The 20245-nt window shown below is 52.4% G+C and overlaps 3 protein-coding genes across 3 annotated transcripts; 1 reads left to right on the plus strand and 2 right to left on the minus strand.

The window, feature by feature from the left end:
* Positions 1-1432: 1432 nt before the first annotated feature.
* LOC117846882 (cyclic nucleotide-gated ion channel 4) lies at positions 1433-6435 on the minus strand. Its single transcript, XM_034727996.2, has 3 exons — positions 5707-6435; positions 3023-3238; positions 1433-2924 (listed from the first exon to the last, which is right to left on the minus strand). The coding sequence occupies exons 1-3, from the start codon at positions 6316-6318 to the stop codon at positions 1620-1622; spliced, it is 2133 nt and encodes a 710-aa protein (XP_034583887.1). The 5' UTR covers positions 6319-6435; the 3' UTR covers positions 1433-1619.
* A 7702-nt stretch (positions 6436-14137) lies between these two features.
* LOC117851009 (uncharacterized) lies at positions 14138-16211 on the plus strand. Its single transcript, XM_072292360.1, has 3 exons — positions 14138-14974; positions 15323-15595; positions 15746-16211. Exons 1-3 carry the CDS (start codon positions 14210-14212, stop codon positions 15950-15952), a joined length of 1245 nt encoding a protein of 414 aa, XP_072148461.1. The 5' UTR covers positions 14138-14209; the 3' UTR covers positions 15953-16211.
* A 296-nt stretch (positions 16212-16507) lies between these two features.
* Positions 16508-20047, minus strand: LOC117851010 (universal stress protein PHOS32). The gene is made up of 2 exons (XM_034732909.2): positions 19020-20047; positions 16508-16741 (listed from the first exon to the last, which is right to left on the minus strand). The coding sequence occupies exons 1-2, from the start codon at positions 19828-19830 to the stop codon at positions 16734-16736; spliced, it is 819 nt and encodes a 272-aa protein (XP_034588800.1). The 5' UTR covers positions 19831-20047; the 3' UTR covers positions 16508-16733.
* Between the last annotated feature and the right edge of the window lie 198 nt (positions 20048-20245).

Consider the following 20245-nt stretch of genomic DNA (forward strand, 5'->3'; position numbering starts at 1 on the left):
GTCAAAGCTGTTGGAAGTTGTTCCAAATTCACTCCAGGATATAGGCCTCGGGCGAGCCGGAGCGTTCCGCTCAGGGGTCGGACACTCCCGACCCCAGGACTCAGGGTCAGGCGAGGCGGAGTTCCACCCGACCCCAGGACTCAGGGTCGGGCGAGGCGGAGTTCCACCCGACCCCAGGACTCAGGGTCGGGCGAGGCGGAGTTCCACCCTCAAGGGGTCGGGCGCATCCGACCCCGGGACCAAGGACTCAGGGTCGGGCGAGGCGGAGTTCCACCCTCGCCCGGGACCAAGAGTCGGTACAGCATATATATACCCTTGCTAGGGTTTCGTGGAGAAAAGATTCTCTTGTAAGCCGCCATAGGCGTGTAACCCTAAAATCTTGAGATAGTGAGATTGGTTTGCTGGCTGGTGCCCGTGGTTTTTCCCCTTCACATCGAAGGGGTTTTCCACGTTAAATCGTGTGTCTCCTCTGTGGTTTGATTCTTTACTTCATATTCCCATACGTCGTTTGTAACAAAAGCATCTCAAGTTTGACCAAAATTATAGAGAAAATTATAAAGATTTATGACATCAAATAGGTATACTATGAAAATATAATTGATGAAGAATCTAATGATACTTAGTTGACATCATAAATGTTATTATATTATCATATAAATTTGTCAAATTTAATATACTTTGACTCTCCAAGATTCTTGGAATGACTTATAATTGGGATGGAGGGAGTATTATTTTATCATGTGCACGTCACCAATGTTGATTTAGTCTCCAGCGTATCGTGCGATTGTTGATTCGTAACACACTGCACTGAATAAATTAATCTTTTCTAGCTAAGAAGAGGAGTAAAAATACCATTTTACCCTCGGGTCCACCTGTAAGAACAACCCACTAGGATATTATCATCAAAATGAATTCCAACAAAAATATGAATGGATAGCTCATGTCATCTTCTACTATCATGCAAAATTTGAGATACAACGATACAACAAAAAAATGAAAACTGCACTGTAGCAAATAATGTCCCCGGGCCCGTGTTTGTTGCAAAATTTCACGGTGAACTTGCCCTCTCCCAGTGACGTGTTGTTGTTGACCCCAACAGCGTTTGAACTCGCGTTGGCATGATTATCCGGGAAGCTTGTAGCATCGCCAGTCTCGAGAGTAGCTCAGGATAGCCTATAGTAATGTTTTGTTCATCCCTAGATGATATGCATGTATTCACAGGGAAAGAGATCGAGCGCGGACAGGGCTGATCCTACCAAAAGGGACCGAGGGACTGTGATGAATTGAGGTTCACAGGCACTCCCTCCGCCTAAATTACTATTCATTTTGATTTTTAATTTTTTAATTCATAATTTTTACTATGTATCTAGATATAATATATATCTAGGTTCATGTCTAAGACTATGTATCTAGAAAAATTGAAACGAGGGGGTACTAGCCAATATTTCTCTCTGCCGAGGAATTCCGTGATGATCGGAACATGCTTGGACCGTCCAACCATATTACTGTACAACCCCGCCCACCAGCAGAGGGCATCGGGCATCAATGTCGTGTACTAATTTGCATGATGAAGCCAGCCAGCCAGCCAGCCAGCCTCGACCGGCCTAGAGGCTAGAAGCCTAGAAGTCGTCGTCTTGGTTGGGCTTGGGCGAGGTGAGGATGGCGGTGTAGAGCCGTAGCTTCTCCTCCCCGAGCGAGGAGCACCTCGACAGCGGCCTCCGCGGGCGGATGAAGGAGAGCGACGCGAGCGTCTTGCGGTGCTTGTACCTCCTCCACGCCAGCTGCACGGCGACGGCAGCCCAGGTGCGCCACCCGGGCGAGTAGTACCTGGCGCTGCGCCGCACCTTTTCGTTGGCGAAGGTGTACCGGAAGTGCTGCGTCACGTACTTGACGTCGGCGGCGTCGAGCCCGAACGCCTCCGTGCTCTCCAGCGTCACCAGCGTCGCCGACGCCGTCGGCAGCCGGTCCCGGAACGGCCGGCGCAGGCACCACGACAGCAGCTCGTCGCCGCTGAAGTTGCCGGGCCCCAGCGTGCAGCTGCTCGTCGCGCCGTTCCGCAGCGCCTGGCTGCACGCCAGGTGGCCACGCACGATGAACAGCATCCGCCGCACCACGTCGCCCTCCCTCACGATCGTCTCCCCCTTGGGGAAGATGAGGGACTTGACCCTGTCGCAGATGTTCTCCAGGACGAGGTCGTCCATGTGCTGGAAGAGCGGGACCTGCCGGACGAGGTCGAGGCACAGGTGGTACTTGATGTCCCGGCGGAGGCCCTCGGGGAGGTCGCGCACGATCTGGCACTCGTCGACGCCGCGGGTGGCAGCCCAGCGCTGCCGCTCGAACTGGCGCACACGGTGCCGGAACCCGCGGGGCAGGCCCTTGCGACGCATCCACCACTCCACGGCGCGGAGCCGCGTGTGCATCGCCTGCTTCTTGGAGGTGGTCGCGTTCAGGAACACCTTGATGTTGCCGATGAGCATGGTGACGAGGATCAGACCGCCCGTGATGGTCAGGATGTTGAACACGATCTCCAGCCACTCCGTCGTGCTCTCCAGATTGCCGAACGTGCTGAGTGTCATCAGGCCCCAGAAGATGGGGAGCAGCATCCGCTCCACCCGGCTCGGGTTCGCCACCAGCATCACCGTCCACTTGTACGCGCCGTACTGGTAGCCACCGCTGCCGTCGCCGCTGCTGCTGGCGAGGCACGTGGCACGGGCCGGCGCGTTTCGGGCCCACGCGAGCCTGCCGGCGCCGAGGTGCCCCGCCGCGGCGGCGGAGGGGGAGCCGCCGTAGTAGAGCGGCGCTGCGCAGGCCACCACCGCGCCGCTGCGCGCGCACCCCCCGGCCGCCGCCTGGAGCTGGCACTGCTCCTTGAGGCATTTGCTGGCACGCTGGACCCCGAGCAGGTACCAGCACGCGCCCACGGCCTGCACGCATCGACGAGCACAGAGGCACATGTTCAGTTCAGTTCAGTAATCGATCAGCATGTGCGCGCGCTTCAGTGATCAGAGGGACTGAGACGTACGTGGGCGGCGACGAAGTAGGCCATGAGGTTGAGCACGATGCCCCACCAGATGGTGCCGAAGACGTAGCCGGAGTGGCCCTGCATCCGGCGGAGGAAGCGCACGGCGTGGTAGATCTTGGGCAGGTACTCGAGCAGGAACGCCACCAGCAGCACCGTCATCACCGGCGTCGTCAGCCCCGCGCGGATCATCGCCGGCGCCGCAACCCACACCACAACCTGCATTATACTATCCAATCAGCACATGACACGATTGCTCGAGCGCCGACGAGGAGCGAACAGAAATGGCAGTCTGGTGGCCGAGGTGAAGAGCCGTGGGTCCTGGCCGTGGCCGGCTGCTGGCCCCATCGGCCGCTTTACGAGCCACCACCAATGGCCGCTGCGCGAGCTACTACGGGGCAGGCGCAGGACCAAAATAATGCGCGTCGGGACAAGCAGAAGCAGAGAAGCTAAGGCACGCGTGCCCCACTCGTGTCACCAATCCGTGCAGCCTGGGCGGCGGATCACGCAACCGTGCCAGTATGCCTGTGCAGTGCTAGCGACGTGAGATCAATGGCGGTATGCGGTTGCAACAGTGCTGGGACCGACGCAAGGCGACGCGGCACCGTTCCTGGCTGGCAGAGAACATTTCGGACAAGGTAATGCAAATAAACTCGGAAAGCTCCAAGCTGCGCCCTATGCGTGGACTGTGGACAGCGATCTGGGCAAAGATCATTCATATCTTGCACTTATGATGCATGGGCAATGGGCCAGAAAATTGGCGATCTCGACTGTGCGGCACTTATGTTGAATTATTCTTCTGCTTCGACATTCTGTCTGCCGAAACCTATATTTTTCAGTGACCCGAAGTTCAGTGCATCTACTGATGATCATTGTTAAGCCTGCTTGTTGGATATTTCTAGTTTGTAATGTTTTTTGGATACACTATTTATCTGTCGCCAGAAAGGGAGATCAAAATCTGTCAAATTCTAGATCTTTAGATCGATAGTATATGGCCCAGATCAACTCACCGGCGTGTTTGGTTGCTAGCCTAACCTTTGGCAAGTGTGGCAAGCCACAAAAAGTATGGCAAAGAAATTTGAAGCCACACTTTGCCATGGAAAAAGGAATCTTGCCACACTTTTTGTCTCTATGACATGTGGAGCTCAAAAAATCTTGCCAAAGGTTAGTTGTCCAACCAAACACTTACCAAATTGGACAAACTTGCCTAAGATTTGGTGCGGCTGGGAACCAAACACCCAAAAGTCACCAGCAACAGCAGTGGCCTAACGTTATCCTCTCCAGGTCCACTTCCATCATGGCATCGCTCATTCTCTCCTTGAGTGTGTCCCGCCGTTGTTCCTGCTCTGCCCCGGCGCTACCTCCCTGCCACCTTGCCGTTGCCATGTCTGGTGCCGCGTGGCCCACCGGTGACCCCCGCCGCTATCGCCCCTCCCTCCTCTCTCTCCTCTCTCTATTGGCATCCATCTCATCGTGCTCCACCACTACCTAGCTCGTCTCCGGCGGCACCGCCACCACCGGAGCCGCCACCCCACGACCGCTCCCTCGCCAACCCATCGGCGACGCTCGCCTCTGCCGCCATTGTAGGCCAACCGTTTTTCTCCCACCACCCATGACGGGCGGCACCCCTGCCGCCCCACCCACCCATCGCCATCATCGCCAGGTTGCTAATGGAGGTCACCGGACATGAAGAAGGAGGAATGAAGCACGCCGGAGAAGAAGGTATGGAATTTGACAGATTTTGACCCAAGAATCTGTCGATAGATGTGTAGCAAAACTCATGTTTTTATCATTGGATTTTGTTTTCATCGTCGGGATGCCTAGTTTACACTAGGAGTGCACTAAACTGTAGGCAACCAGAAATAACCATCGGGGAAAAGTCAGAGATGATCTTGTGTAGTGGCTAGTCTGTTCAGCGCCTAATCATCTCCCATTTTGAAAAATTATAAGGATATTATGGTTCAAATCTTACTAACTATGATTAAGGTACTCCTAGTTATCTTAGCCATGTGACCCTTGTTTAGAAAAGTTCCAATTTCGATTTTGTGCAGAAAAATAATTTGATTTTTTTTTAAAAAAATATTTCAAATCTTATTATGATCAGTAAACAGAGTAATAGGTGACCAGTGCAAAGTAGACAAGCCCTGCGAACCGAGTCAAGGATCGGCAGGTGTATCGCATGTGCCATTCTTAAATACAAAAAACAACAAACCAAACTATATGCAGATTATAAATCAATCACATGGCCTATTATTGAGAGGAGAAAATAATCACTTCCGACTAGTACCTAATGCGGTACTATATTCTAGTATGTGAGTTGTGAAGCAACAATCTTAATAAGCACTTAAAAACAACAGGAGTTGGACTGCAATAAAGAGGGAGAAATCATGCACTTTTGTCTCAGCAAAATGAACATAATAACCTAGTAGATCAAAGCGTACATCACTGAACAGAGCATATGTGAATATGTGTTCGATCTGATCAGTTGCCAAGATATCCTATAGTTTTTAGGAAAATATGTTGAGATGTGATGCCATAGCATGATGATGGCATCGACAAACACGTAAATAGACTGGGATCACTAATTCACTTCTAATAGCAGCTAGCTCAACGGTTTAACAAGCACTCCTAAATCTTGGGAAAAAACGGTTTCAACATTGACTAGTGAGTATAAACAAGTTGTGCACCTGCATCACGGGGAGGATGACGAACAAGTCCAGCACCGAGGCCTTCTTGGACCTCGCGCCCGCCGGGAGCTTGCGCGCGACCTCGTCGGCGCCCTCCTCGTCGTCGTCCTCCTCCTCCCCCGCGGCCGCCGCCGCCTGCTGCTCCTCGTCGCCCGAGCTCCCCTCCGCGCGCTTGCTCCCCGCCGTGCCCCGCGTCAAGCGGAGCTGCGTCGCGATGTTCCACACGTGCATGGCGTCCACCGCGCAGCGCAGCGCGGTGACAGCGGCGGCGAGCCAGCCGTCGAGGAAGAGGCACATGAGCGGGCCGCTCACGGACACGGTGTACAGGAAGAGCGGGTCCACCATGAGCCCCGCCGCGCAGGCCAGGAGGTAGGCGCGGTTCCACTGCCGGACCCACCTCGCCCGCGGGTCCAGCGGCCACGCCGCGCCGAGGCCGGGGGGGCACCAGGGCACGCGCCGCCGCCGGCCCCGGCGGCTCTTGCCGCTGGTGTCGATCGCCTCTCCCCCTGGCGGCGGCGTCGCCTGTCCTGCTTGGTCTCTCCGCCGCGCGTCATTGGGAGGCGACGCGGCGGAGGAGGAAGGCGACGAGCGCGCGGAGGGGTCACTTGACATGGCGGTGGAGCTCGCCGGCGAGCTTGGCCGTTGATGATGCCGCACCAGCAGTGGACATGAGCCTGCAGAGCAGCGGAAGCGGCGAAGGGCGTGTCGTCACTCGGAGCAACGGGGTGAGGTGGACGGATATAAGATGACGGATTGGTGGTGTGCACTGTGCTACTGTACAGCGCCTGAAATGACCAGATTGCCCTCACCGTTTTGCGTTGCAACTTGTGTTTGGCTGTGTGCAAGTGCAAACATGAATTCTAATTTGCAGAATTCCAGAGAAGCAATCACTTATTTTCAAAACAACGAAGCTCAGCTCCTCTTGTGTTGGGCAAAAGATAAAAACTGTTGGCCGATAAAGCAGTGCCGTGCAACACACGATCCAAGCAGATTTAGCGAAAAATTATGACTAGGATGATAAAATTCTACACAAGGATGTGGTACACGGGGGCATAGATGCGGTATGGGTGCCGCATCCACCCCTAAAGCCTCTGTGAAGACTCCTCACGTAAGGAATGGGTTTTGCACCACATGATTATAATCCTTCAAAACCTCCTAGAAGGAAAAGCGAGGGTTTTTCTCCTTCCTTTTATTCTCTACTATAGATGGAAGTTTCATGACAGACAGATGGGTGGGATGTAGCGCTAAATTCCTCAACATCTTCAATGTTGTGCTTCTTCGTCAACAACAACGATATCCTTTGTTTTACAAGTTAGAGTTCGTGTAAGAAATAGGTTTTATATGTTATGTATAAATAGATGGGATTTGGCGGATGCTATATAAAACAAAGGAGCCTGAAAGGCTAACAACATGCAATCTCAAAGCATTGTAGTGAGAAGCTGAGAGGTGGTCATTCGGTAGGAAAGGAGGAGAGTGGTTGTGAGTTGTGACGTCTGGATTGGTGGCAACGGATGGGAGGTTCGTACATCGGGACACTCGGACAGGGGAGACAGTTGATGGATTTTGGATCCATGGGTTGAAAATATGGGTGCGGTGAACACTATTACATGGGTGTCAAGCCAGATGAAATAATTGCACTTCTTCTGTCTCATAATATATAGCACTAATACTAATTATTCCAAATCCCAGCGGTGTCCTTCTGATGGAGAAAGTAAAAGAGCCATGAAATTTGTTTGCAATTTCGCACAGTGATGTTCTGCATAAAGCAGAATTTCCCTACCCGCGAAACGAATATTCTTGTTCCGGATAAAAGGAGAGGACGTCTTGCATAATTGTGCTGTGCAGGGCAGCAGTGACAACGTGCATGGAAGGCCTACGAGGCTCCTGTCAGCAGTTGGGCATTGGGCCCGACGTCTGAGGATTAACGTGCCACCCCCGCCCCATCACACTGGGTCACTGGTTGACTCTCTGCTCACCAATTGATCGATCTGGTCTGATCTGATCACCCCCTTTCCCCTGTGCACTTTGAGCTTTTAAAAAAAACAACAAGAAGAAGAACGGAGAAATGCATGCTCGGATGTTACTAAGCAAGTATTGAAGTCCGAATTCTCAGACTCAGTTATATGAATTCTTTGCGTTCCAAACAGTTTTTTTCCCTGAAATAATGACTGTTCCAAACAAGCCAACAACAAAATGAAGAACCAAGCAACTGCATTTTACGGAGTATTTTAGGACTGGGAGTACGCTCGGAGACCGCGGCCCGATCGACGTACGTACTGGGAGTACGTGGCGGGGTTTTGGCATCAGAACCTGAGCGGCGCCCTTCCGTACCTGAGGAGTCGCATTTGGACCTGCAGGGTTGGCCAATTATTGGGCGATGAACGTGAACGAGTACAACTGAAAGTTGATTTCTATTTCTGTCGTTTTAAAAAAATCCGGTCTTAGCAAAATTTGACAAAACCTCGAGACTAAATTATTCGCCGGCCGGAAGGTAAGCAGGAGCGTGATCATTCACGGATGAGATAGATGCCGATCGCAATTCATAAAGAAACAGAAAAAAAAAAGATCGAAGAGGGACATCAGAATATTGGAGCAGTATCAAATGTGGCTCGTTTACATTTGTCATTTGTGCCATGTAACATTGTGATCGAAGCCGCATTATTGGAGATCCCGTCTACTGGAGCTCGCTAATCTTTATATTATCTGAAGATACGGGAAGAGGGATCGACACATGTGTCGCTCCGAGACTCGTTAGCTAATCTGCAATCGCAGCACCTAACTATAGTAATTCCTTTTTTCCAGAAATCTCCTAGGACAATGACGTCCGGATTCGCCAATTCACTAGCCTCCCTGCTAGTACCAGAAACACTTTAAAATACAAGCGACAATGCAGTGCTCCTGCAAATCTTTAAAAAAAAAATAAAGTACAAGCCACCACACCACCAAGAAGCAGGGCAGGGGTGCAGGACCATTGCGTGGGGATGCGTGTACTTGCACTGGAAAACGACGAGCCACCGTGTGGGCACTTGGATTTCACTTCCCATAAAACCTTTGCACAGGGACGTTCGGTGATGCGATGACCTGATCTGTCGCTGGAGAGAAGACGACATCTAGATGATACTCCATGTTTAGGTGACGGAAAACCAGGGCTTCTTTTGCTATCAGTCACCGAACGTCGCTGTGCAAAAGTTTTTATGAGACGACGACCGTAACCGGCGCTGGACAGGACATCAGGGGAAGTTTCTGAGCAGCTTCGCGTGCCGTCTTGTTAGGGCCTTGTTTAGCCCAACTTTAACGTGTTAAAATTACTGTAGCAACACTGTAGCGTTTCGTTTGTATTTGTAAATTATTGTCCAAATATTGACTAATTAGACTTAAAAGATTCATCTCGTAAAGTACAACAAAACTGTGCAATTAGTTTTTAATTTCATCTACATTTATTACTCCATGCATGTACCGCAAGTTTGATGTGATGGGAAGTTTTCTTTTTGCATAGTGCTAAAGTTAGGATTTGGGGGTGATAGGTCGATCGCCGTGTGTCCGTGGAGTCTAGCGCGAGCAAGAATGTACCGTACGAGTAGTCAGTCACAGCCACTCAGGGTTCGTCGGCGACCGAAGCACGATAAGATAGCATGTGGCATGCGCTTTGTCCGAGCCTGATGGTCTGGTCGCGTCGCGGTTCCGTACGGCATATTTGTTCTCATCGTGTGGTGATCCCCGTGACTGTGAGGTTGCATTGGTACGGTTTCAGGCTTCCAGCAGATCGACAGCAACAGCGTAGAAACATTACTGTAAAAATCACGCACGTTGACACGTGGTCATCAGATCGTTTTATTATTAGGTGACAACATATAACCATGTGGCGTGGTAAACAAAGCAGCTAGTACTGCAAGCGGAATAGATAGTCCACGCACGGTGTGCATGCGGAGAGCAGGTCGTCAGCCGATGGCGGAGCCGCGGACGCAGACCCACCGGCCGTGGGGCAGCGGCGCGGCGGTGCAGGTGTACTCCTGGTTGAGCACCATGAACTGGGCCACGGTCAACCGAAAGTCCCGAGCCACGGAGGCGCACGTCTCGCCCGCCTTCACGACGTGCACCTTGGTGCAGCGCACCGTGACGGCCAGCGGCAGCGGCACCCGGGCGCTCGTCGTCGTCGTTGTCGCCCCTTGGCCGCGGCCGCCCGCGCCTGGCTCACTCACCGCCGCCTGGGCCGTGCCAACGGCAATAGCCAGGAGAAGGATCGCGGCCACGGCGCGGTGGCTTGCCTTTGTTGCCGCCATCTGTATGTGGAGCTAGCTTATGCTGGGGTGGGTGGGTTGGTCGGAGGAGCGCGCGCGCTTATATATTGCTAGCCCGGAACGAGCAGCAAACGGAGCAAGCAAGGCATCAATTTTTGCTGTAACGTGCAGGGGTTACAGGTGGATGTAGCGGTTTTGATCGGTGGGAAACCGAGAGGATGCGTAAATGGAGAATAATAAATTGATGAGGTTCCTCGGCAAACAGATTTAACTGACGAGGCGCAGAAGAGAGTAATGCAGAAAACGTCGTGCACCACTACAATGGATGAACTAGCCTCGGCAAAGAGCTCAACGCATCATCGGGCTGCTGCAAAGCCCAACCACTATGATTTCAGCCCACCACAGAAAAATTCTGATCCCACTATGCTCCCGGCCTGCACGTATAAATGCGTGCCGATCCCCGGCGGCATGTCAGCCAGACAGCCACCTTAAATTTGGCATGTGATCTCGGCCAGGGGCGACGCGGTGGCGCCGGTGCACCGCTTCCGCTAGGTTCTCGCGGGTTGTCTCCCTGGCATCCCCGATGCGCGAGTCCGCAAGGAAATTTAACCATGTGCCGATGCGGTTTCTTCTTCCGGAAAAGATCCTCTGCGCGCGGATCGGCCATCACTGCGTCCTCGACCAGCCATGCCGGCCGTGCCTCGCCCGGCTGCCGGAGCAGTAACTATCGACATCGAGACCGATCCGCGCCATTGAGCATACGCCCTCCTTTTCGGCCGGCCGGCCGGCGTGCGCGTAAACGTCAGGGCACCAAAAACTGGTTCAGCGGCTAGCATCCTGCTGCCACGGTGCCTGCACCCGCACCTTCCGATCTGGTGCTGTATTTATCGGCACTTTCGCTCCCGCGTCAAACAGTCAATGTGGTCTCTACGGCGCGCCTCTGATTCCAACTCCAGTCAATGCTGCGCTGTCACCTCCCTCCTCCTCCTCCTAATTCAAAATTCAAAATCTTTTCTGTTTCTAAGAACACGATTCTTTTCGGACAAAGGTGGGAAAAGAGAGGAAATCGACGAGCCACGGTCCACGTTCAAGGTGAACGTCGCAACAGCCACATGCATTCCGTTGTCACGGACGCAGGACGGCAGCCTTTCTCGGCAGACAAAACAAAAGCAGCCTTTCTTTCCCCGTGGAAGAGCGGGACCAGGCCAAAGCCTATGAGCAAGAGCAGCATCGGCATCGATCCTCGAGACCCCCCGATCCCCAATGCCGGGCGCCGACTGATCAACGCAACGCTAGCCTACAGCCTACTACTGGCCAGCAGCCATGACGGTGCCGCGGCGCGGATGGCATGCTCCGGCCTCCAGGGGCAGGGCAGAGCAAAAGTGTTGATGGGTGGCCGGCTGCCCGGCCTTGCTGGATGCGACGCGAATCCCAGTTCAGATGCACCCGATCTTCTCGAGTACCACTACTGCTGCTGCTGCTACCCCACGCCTGGCTGCCTGTATCCGCGGTGATCTGTGCGTGATCCCGTGGCGGTGGCCCAGCGCCACCAGCAGCTAGCGTTTTCTTCTTCGGGGCCTCCTGCGCCCGCGTGGCCAGCGCCTAAAGCCGGCCCTGCCCCCTCCCCGTTCCAGCACGGTCATAGGTGCCCTCCTGGTTCTGGCCACCCCTCTCGTGCAGTTCCTCCCTCCTCATCTCTCTCACAGGCCACGAGTCCACTCCGCGTTCATCGCTGGGGTCACAGGCCAAGCCAAGCCTGCAACTGATCACACCAGGGGCCAGGGAGCCCGTCCGGCCGGCCGGCGAAATCTGTGGCAGTGGCCCAGGCCGCGCAAGCAGTGGCAGTTCTCGCCAGTGCTTTGCTTTAACCATCTGGCACTGGCGCTTTGGCCGGAGCTTCTCCTTTTGGGGCGGCTACCGTTTGCTTTTCCAAGCCTGGGCAGCGCAGCGCAGGAGGGACTCCAGGGGAGGAAAGCTGACCTGTGAGCCCTGCCCTGCCCCCAGTGTCAGGTGCAAAAGGGGGTGCCCCTTTTGCTTTGCTTGCCTCCTGCCTCCTATCACCAAATTCACCGGAACCTATGGCTTGCAAATTGGACTGTAGCTTGCCGTTGATGCCGAGAGATACTCCGTGTCATAGCTCATAGACTCATACTACTAGTACCAAGCAAATCTAGGGTAGCTAGGGCATAATTGAGTTTGAGTTGCTAGTATTTACCGTGCCTGTTCCAGCATGGATGATCTGCTCCAGTGATCTTGCCATGCGTCCGCGTTACGTTTGTGCAAACACTGCATCTGCGCCAGAGTAAATTGAGATCCCAGGCTCTTCAAGAGCTACGGGTCTAGAGACGAAAAATGAAGCGGGCAGATACGGGCGGTATCCATGAGCTGACATTCTGACCTGATTACCTCTTCAACTTATTGCAAAATATGCATGCAAAATAGTTGTCCCCACATAAAAGAGGGAGATGCTGGGTGGAGGGGCATCTTTGTACTGACTACTACTGACTCAGGATGAAGGCTGCTGCCGTGCTTCAACCTTCAAGCCTGCAAGGTTATGACGCGTCTCCCTGTCGCCGTGATTCTCCATTTCTTTGTAACAAGAAAAACAACAACGTTTCTGTAGGGTAGACCCAATCATTCACTGTAAGGTAGGATCCAAATGAGCAGACGATCAAGTACAGAGTGTGCATGGCTGCGAATGGGAACAAGGCATCAAGAACAGAGATCCTCTCCTCTTAAATGAACACCAACTGCTGCTCTGCACACTGAGGCAAACCAACCACTGTAATCTTCTTTCCATCGATCATTCACTAATCACTATTTTCTTTAACTCGAACATTAAAAAAGGGGAAGGAAATGTGATTCAAGAAAACAAGCAAAATAGAGGGAGAGAAAATGAAGCGCGTGCAATCTATTAGAGCAGCACCCAATCTAGAGCACGCAGCACGCTTGATCCTGTGATGCGACCTACCGGATACTCTCTCTGGAGACGCGTGATCCGGGCCATGATGTCCCATGAAAACCTGGTGGTGTGCTCTGTTGTGTGCATGCATGCACAAGCACAAAGCACAAGGTGGCCCTGAACCTTCTGCACCCGGCTCGTGATCTACTGCAGCACTACTGCGCGGCGGCGTGGTGCCGACTGCCGGGACACGATGATGAGCGCAATATGCGGCGTCACCTGCCCCGGCCGGACCCCCTCGCTTCAGGTCAAAGATACCGCAGCTATACACACATGGATTTTGGGGTGCACTGGGCACGTTGCCATGCCGTTTGTTTTTGTTACCCCTAGTGGGTTTCTTTGTCCGTGGTGAAATGAAAATCGAGCAATGGTGAGTTACTGCAAGATGTTCATGGAAAAGGGTCGGGAACTCTGGATGTCCTTGCTTGGTGGCAAAGGTAAGGTGCAAATGGACGGCTAGGATTGAATCCAGTGGGTAGCTAAATGACAAACGGGCAAACGGCCGCCAGAGTGCTTGGGAGACGCAGCACACAGGAGCGTACAAAATCTTAGGGCCCACTTGCCAGGCTTGTCCATGGCATACGTATAGGTATATTGGATGGATACGTATACTGCATGCAATATGTGCAAACCGTATATTGTACCTGTACGTCTACGTTGCTACTCGCTAGTCCTTGTACATCCCTGGGATTCCACGTACGGCCCCATCTGCCAGAGGACCAAGACCACCTGTCTTCCCCCATAGAACGAAAAACCGGACCAGAGATCGAACCGATCATGCTACTGGTTCATGGTTTTTCGGTCCAAGTTCATGATTTGTTAATATAATACTTATTTCTCATGATTTATATGAGTATTTTGCAAGTTTTATTGCAAAGCATATCATATATGGCATAATAGATGGGATTATAGAGAAATAACGTAATAGTCTACTCCCCAAAGTTCCAAAACCAATGCGCAAATGTCAAACTCTTCACTGGTTAAAACAACTGGTTCACTAGTTCTAGTTCGATAAAAACCGGCCGGTTCGAATGGTTTGTAAGGTTCACACCGATCCAATTGCACCAACGCGAACTGGTCTGGTCACCTGTTAACGGTTTTCCCGGTTCAACCGGTGAACCGGTTCGGTTTTTTGTTCATGGTCTCCCCTTCTTCCTCCGGCTATAAAGCGCAGCACCTCCCAGGAGGAGACAACTCCCTCTTGCCCCACAGCCCACACAGGACACAGCACGCAACGCAACACAGCCGCCGCCCGCTCTCCGACAAAGTACCGCAACCTCCTTGCCTTCCTCCTCCCATTCCCATGGCGACCAAGCCCTGCTTCCTCTGGGGGGACACGCACGCCTCCTCCGCCGCGGCATCCGACCCCGACCTCGCGGCCGTCTTCGGCTCGGGCGCTCCGGAGACGGCGCTGCTGGCTGCGGCCGCGACGGCGGCGGGCGACGTGGCCGCTGTCTCGCAGGAGCTTGGGGCCGCCGCGGTGGCGCGCCCGCGGCTGCGCCGGAACTCGTCCGGGTCCGGGAAGCAGCCGCAGCAGCAGGCGGGCGGCGGGGCCAGGAAGCCGCCGCAGCGCGGGCTCGGCGTCGCGGAGCTCGAGCGCCTCCGCTGCGGGGGCGACCCGCTGCGCGAGCTCTCCGCCGTGGTCGTTGACGCCGCCGCCGGCGCGCAGGGACACCCGCTGCTCCACTACCACCCCCATCACCACCTGCAGATGCCACCCTCGGCGTTCGAAGCCACCGGCGGCGGCGCGCGCTACTGCTCGCAGCTGCTGGCCCCGGCGCCTCCGACTCCACCGGGTGCCGTGTGCTTCCTCCACCCGCCCGCGGCGGCCGGCTGCCAGAGGGCTCCGCTCGTGGCGCCGGAGCAGCAGTACTTCAGGGACCGGTGGGGTCGCATGGGGGGCTTCTCCCCGGCGGGCAATGGCTCCGGCGGTGGCGCCGACCACCAGCCCCTGCTGCTGCCGGCGCCAGAGCACCCTTCAAGCCAAAACACCATCTGGCGTCCTGCTGTGCCCTCCTCCTCCTCCTCCTGCCTCCAGACCGGCCACCGCTGCGACTTCTGCTGCAGGGTAAGCTGCAAACTTCTGAATTCCTCCCTGTGATCACGCGCGCTGGGTTTACATTATCGATAGATAAAAAATATCGTTTTTCGGATATACCGGAATTCTATCGGTGATAGAGAAATTTTTTCGGACAAAATTTATTAAAATAAACTCTCAATTTATGCAGAAATAAATATAGATTCTCTCCAAACTATGTAGTTTGAAAAACACACATAATAATGTAGAAAAATAAGGGTCGGAGATCCGGTAGTAGGCCAAAAGTGTACATGAGCGTTCATAAAATAGCAAATAGTAAGGCTAAATTCAAACCACTAATATTTTTGGGTGATAAACTAATTCTATCGGATCCTACAGGCAAAACAGATATATCGGAGTTATCGGAAATCTATCAGTGATAATGTGAACCCTGTCACGCGACGATCCCTTATCTTGACAAGAACTAATCTGGTCTCCTTGTTTCTGTTGCATCTGCATTTCGTGACTCTTCCACAGAGGATGAGGGCCTTGGCAGAGAGAGGAGCACTGGCACCGACGCCTCCTGCGTCTCCGAACACCGGGGCCAACACCAACACCATGTCAGACTACTCCATCTACGATCTCGCCGCGGCCATGGCCACCGCTCGCCAGGTAACAACGTCTATCAACAATGCAATTGCTCGTCTAGTCCGCTCATCAGCTCGTGCGCACAATACTGTATTTGCCTGCTTGGTGAAAGCTTCACTCAGTTGCGATGTACGCTCTGTGCAGGGAGACGCGTTCTTGGCCCTGGAGAGGAAGGGCGGAGCGGCGGCGGCCGAGGCGCCGGCGAAGAAGGAGGTGAGGGAGATCGAGTTCTTCCCAGCGGCAAGCGCGCACCACGCTGGCGGCGGTGGCCGAGTCTCCTCCGCCCACGACGTGTCGGAGCTCGCGGCGCCCTTCTCCTCCCCGTACGGCGCCGCCGCCGGCCGCACCCCACCGAAGCTGGACCTGTCTCTGAGGCTGTAGGGGGTCGATCGATCGCTGTACCTGTTCGGCGGCGTAGGGTTTTAGCTTGTGTTGTTGCTTAAATGGGTTCTATCCTACTGTGCTATAATACGGTTCTAGATATTTGGTTTGTTCTTGTAGTTTTGGATTCTAGACACGTCGTGCTATTGCCGTTCTTTTGATTTGCTAAAATGCTGCCGAATCTATGATCATGGATGGACACATCAAATATGTATTTATGTACTGTTTACATGAGGGTTAATTTAACCGACAGTGAGACCCCAATAGCCAATGATCATTGACCAGGCTAGGCGTTGGTCACCACTCATCAATCACAGGCTCACAGCACAAGACGCCATGGTGCGGTAACAAGCATGACGAAAATTCTGGCATGGGTATTTGCACCACCTTCTGCATCTGACTATCTAGAAAAACCTCTATAGAAAAATTTATGACAAAAATCAAAACAATCTACAATTTGTAACAGATGGAGCACTATGCAAGAGCTGGTGGCGTAGAGAGCCAAGCCGAAACACAACACACCCCACCCCGACAGGCAAAGGAACACGGCGGCGATGCACTCAGCAAACAGTCATTTCATTTTACTAACAACACACGAAACACGTCAAGAAGCAAAAACAGCGGGGAATCGTCCATGATCTACAGTTTCTGTTACAAACGCAAAGGTGCAGAGGAGCATGGGTGGCCACCGGAGCGGGCACTCATAATACACCAAGGGCTAGCTGCCGACGTGAAGGCCTCTGCTTCCTCCTTCTCGTGGCCGGGTGCCCTGCTCTTTCCCTCATTTCTCTGCAAACAAACGAGGAAAACATCAAGGCGTGATCCGAGCATATGTGCAAGTACAGTAATAAACAACTTGTCAATCAAACAGGAGCATATATGCAGGTAGCAAAAAGCTTGTCAATCAAGCATGCAAAACACTGCCAATAGCTTAAGGAAGAAAAAGCAGGGAAAGAAAAAAAATTGAGCTGGAAATAATTTGCCTGGAAATGTTAAGGAGCAGTTTTTACAATGTCAATGACACCAGAACTGACGAAAATAGAGCATGCTGTAGCACCATGCAGAATATGACAATGTTCAGTGTTTGGAATAACTGAATAACTCTTGTTTTCCTGTATCCACGTTGAATCATAGTTCATAGGATTTAGAATCAAAGGAACATGGCCAAAGCATGCTCTGCTCCATGCATGGAAAGGACTTCCAAGTTTGAACTTTGTGATCTGACTTATACATGTGAAAGATAGCACTCAGGCTAGTCAAGTCAGCAGTTTCACTTTCATGTTGGACCAGAGATGCTGCATGCAGAAGTTGTCATGCTCATGCATCTTGGTTGCTACATCAATCAGTCCAGCATTTGTTTGGAATGAAGCTGTGAGGCAAGTTTGTGCATATACTGCAAGCATTTGCTGAAACAGTGGCCACGGAGGCATATGAATGCAAAATGTTAATAAATGAAAGAACGCAACATGATCTGAACTGGAAGTTATCTAATGCCAAACAAAAGGTAACAATTTGCATAGTGCAGCTACATTTTAAAAAGCTAAAATAAGTCATCTATGGAAATATTGAACAAATTCATCTGCCAAGGCAAAAGAGTGCACAGCTGCACATACATAGATATACAGCACTTCTAATCCATCATGTTTTAGCATGAATCCACCTATTGTGCCTGTGACATTGAGCTGGTGTGTTTTAGCCTGAATGCACCAATTGTGGCTATGACATTGAGCTGGTGGTGCAGAATCAGAACTCCACACTCAATATCTCAGGACTAGGGAGACCTAGATTGACTTACCCTATGAGTAAATTTGTCAGGAAAATAAGGTACTTAATTACATAAAACCTCAAACTTCTTCCAAATAGCACGCAAGCTCTTGCAAGCTTATAAGCATAACAGAATTTAGCTTCTTCATAAAAGGGTTTTATAATACCATGGCATGCGGGAACTTAAAGTAAAGTTCTCTAGCTGTGCTTTTGTGTCCCATTGAGCTAAACATTACAAAATAATGCAATACCTCATTCATTCTTCCTCCCTATATCCTATAAAAAATAGTTTTGAGAATAATTCTCTTGGGGATAAAGGTGAACATAAAACCAGACTAGTAATGTCAAGCGGCCAATACTTTTCATAGCTATTCAATTATTATGCAAATGTTGAGCAGGAAAAAATCACTTCGTGTACATTCTATGTTAATGCTTATTTTGACAATTGCAATTAGTACTTCCTCTGTTTTTAAATATATGACATTTAGGGCAAGCTAATTAGTTCAACTAGTTAGCTAGTCCTAAATCTCATATATTTAAAAACAGAGGGAGTACTTGGCAATTCCCTTTCACGTCATATATATGAACATGACTATTGTACATTTGGATATAAACAGAAAATCAATGCTCAATCATGCAATTATTAGCATTGTTCTGTCCAAAAACATAAAAAGAACTACGGATCAATCCTACAATGAAACAAATGTCAGATCAAGAAGAACATGGTTGAAATTATAATTTCACGCACTATGTTCACAGTTATATATGGGTGATTGTTTCCACGATAAGGAAATTCTACCAGGCTATGAATTTGTCCTGCTATAAACATCGCAATGTCTGTGTAATAGCTGTCAATTGATTTTGCCTGAACTTCTTGTCAACAAATGAGAAAGTTATACCTCTAGTGGAAAGCTATGCGACAAGGGAAGATGCTCAGACTGGGTACTCACTTGCCATATCAACACAAAATGGATCAAACATTCTAGGGAACGTTCTTGCTGGATTAGTTCAACACTTCTAATGCAATTCCCTCTCCTTACCATCAATACACAACAATGCCTACTATTGGCCAGCAGTACAGCAAGGCCGGTTACCACCAGGTACTTGTAACATAATATGAAGACAAAAGGAAACCATTGCGGATTAGGCTTTCTTGCTAAAACTAGCTCTATTCTTGTAATGCAATGCCTTAGTTTGCAACAGATACTCTACCTCCCTTTTCTCCTTGTGAATGTCATTATACACTCCAATGCTAAACCATTCCATTAACTATTGCACGGGAAAGATAAGCAAATGGACATACCTTTCTGCGCCTCTGGGGCCTCATGGTACACAGGTTCATTTTCAGGCACCGTGCGCAGCTCATCCCCGAAAGCATGGCCGCAACCAGCTCCCGCAGCATCATCCGGGAAGCGCACAACCACCACGGGGCAGACGCAGTGGTGCACGCAGTAGTCGCTGACGCTCCCGAGCCTCCCTTTGCCGGCTCTGCGCGATGCGCCGAAGCCGCGGCTGCCCATGATCAAGGCGGAGAGGCCGAGGCGCTCGGCCTCGAGGCAGAGGCGCTCCTTCATGTCGTGGTCCTTGACGATGTGGATCTTAAAGGGGATCTGCGCGACGACGAGCGGCTGCGCGAGGTCCTGCGCCTTGGTGGAGGTGAAGGCGTCGAAGTCCTCCTCCCGCTTCTTCTTCGCCTCCTCGGGCTCGGTCTCCTCCTCCCCGGAGGCGGCCGCGGCGCGCGCCGCGCCCTCGGCGATGCCGGCGTCGGGCTCGTCGTCGACGGAGACCGGGATGGAGCCCCAGTCGGCGCCGTAGAGCACGGAGGTGGGGCGGACGTGGAGCAGCACGACGGCGTCCCCGGGGCGGAGGTAGTTCTGGACGGCCCACTTGACGGCGAAGGCGGACTCGTCCGAGAGGTCCACCGCGATGCCGATGCGGCGGTGCGGGGAGGACGCCGCGGCTGAGGCCGCGGCCAGCGAGGAGAAGAAGAACCGCGGTGAGGTGGGCTGGATCGCCGCCATCGCCTGCGCCGCGGACAGGCGCACCGGCGGCGGCCCGGACGGCGACCTGTCCCCGCCGGCGCCGGCGGTCGGGGAGGCCGGGTGGGTCGCCATCGCCGATTCGGCCAGGGGGTTGTTCCTCCTCTGGCCCGCGAGATTCCTTCCGGCCGCGGCGGCTCGAACCGAATCGAATCGGGCTTGCGGTCGATCGAGGAGGGCGACGGGGACGGGGAGAGAGGGGAGGCGAGGCGGCGATGGTTTTGGCTGCAAATGACGCGGACTTGCGGAGACAGCGACCAGTGGAGTGGACTCTGTCTCTGATGAGCGTGGTTTGTTAGTGATTAATGATGGTGTTGGTTTGGGGGAATGGACGGTGCCGATGCTACACGTGGCTGCCGACTGCCTGCGCTCACTCGTCGCTTTGTGCTTTCGCCAATGAAATACTACTAGTAGTCTGCATCGGATTTTTTTAATTAAGGTACTGGTTCAGCCTAAAAAGTTTTAGTGCTACTTTAGTCCATGGACTAAT

The sequence above is a fragment of the Setaria viridis genome, chromosome 3 (assembly GCF_005286985.2).
Source record: "Setaria viridis chromosome 3, Setaria_viridis_v4.0, whole genome shotgun sequence".
NCBI lineage: Eukaryota > Viridiplantae > Streptophyta > Magnoliopsida > Poales > Poaceae > Setaria > Setaria viridis.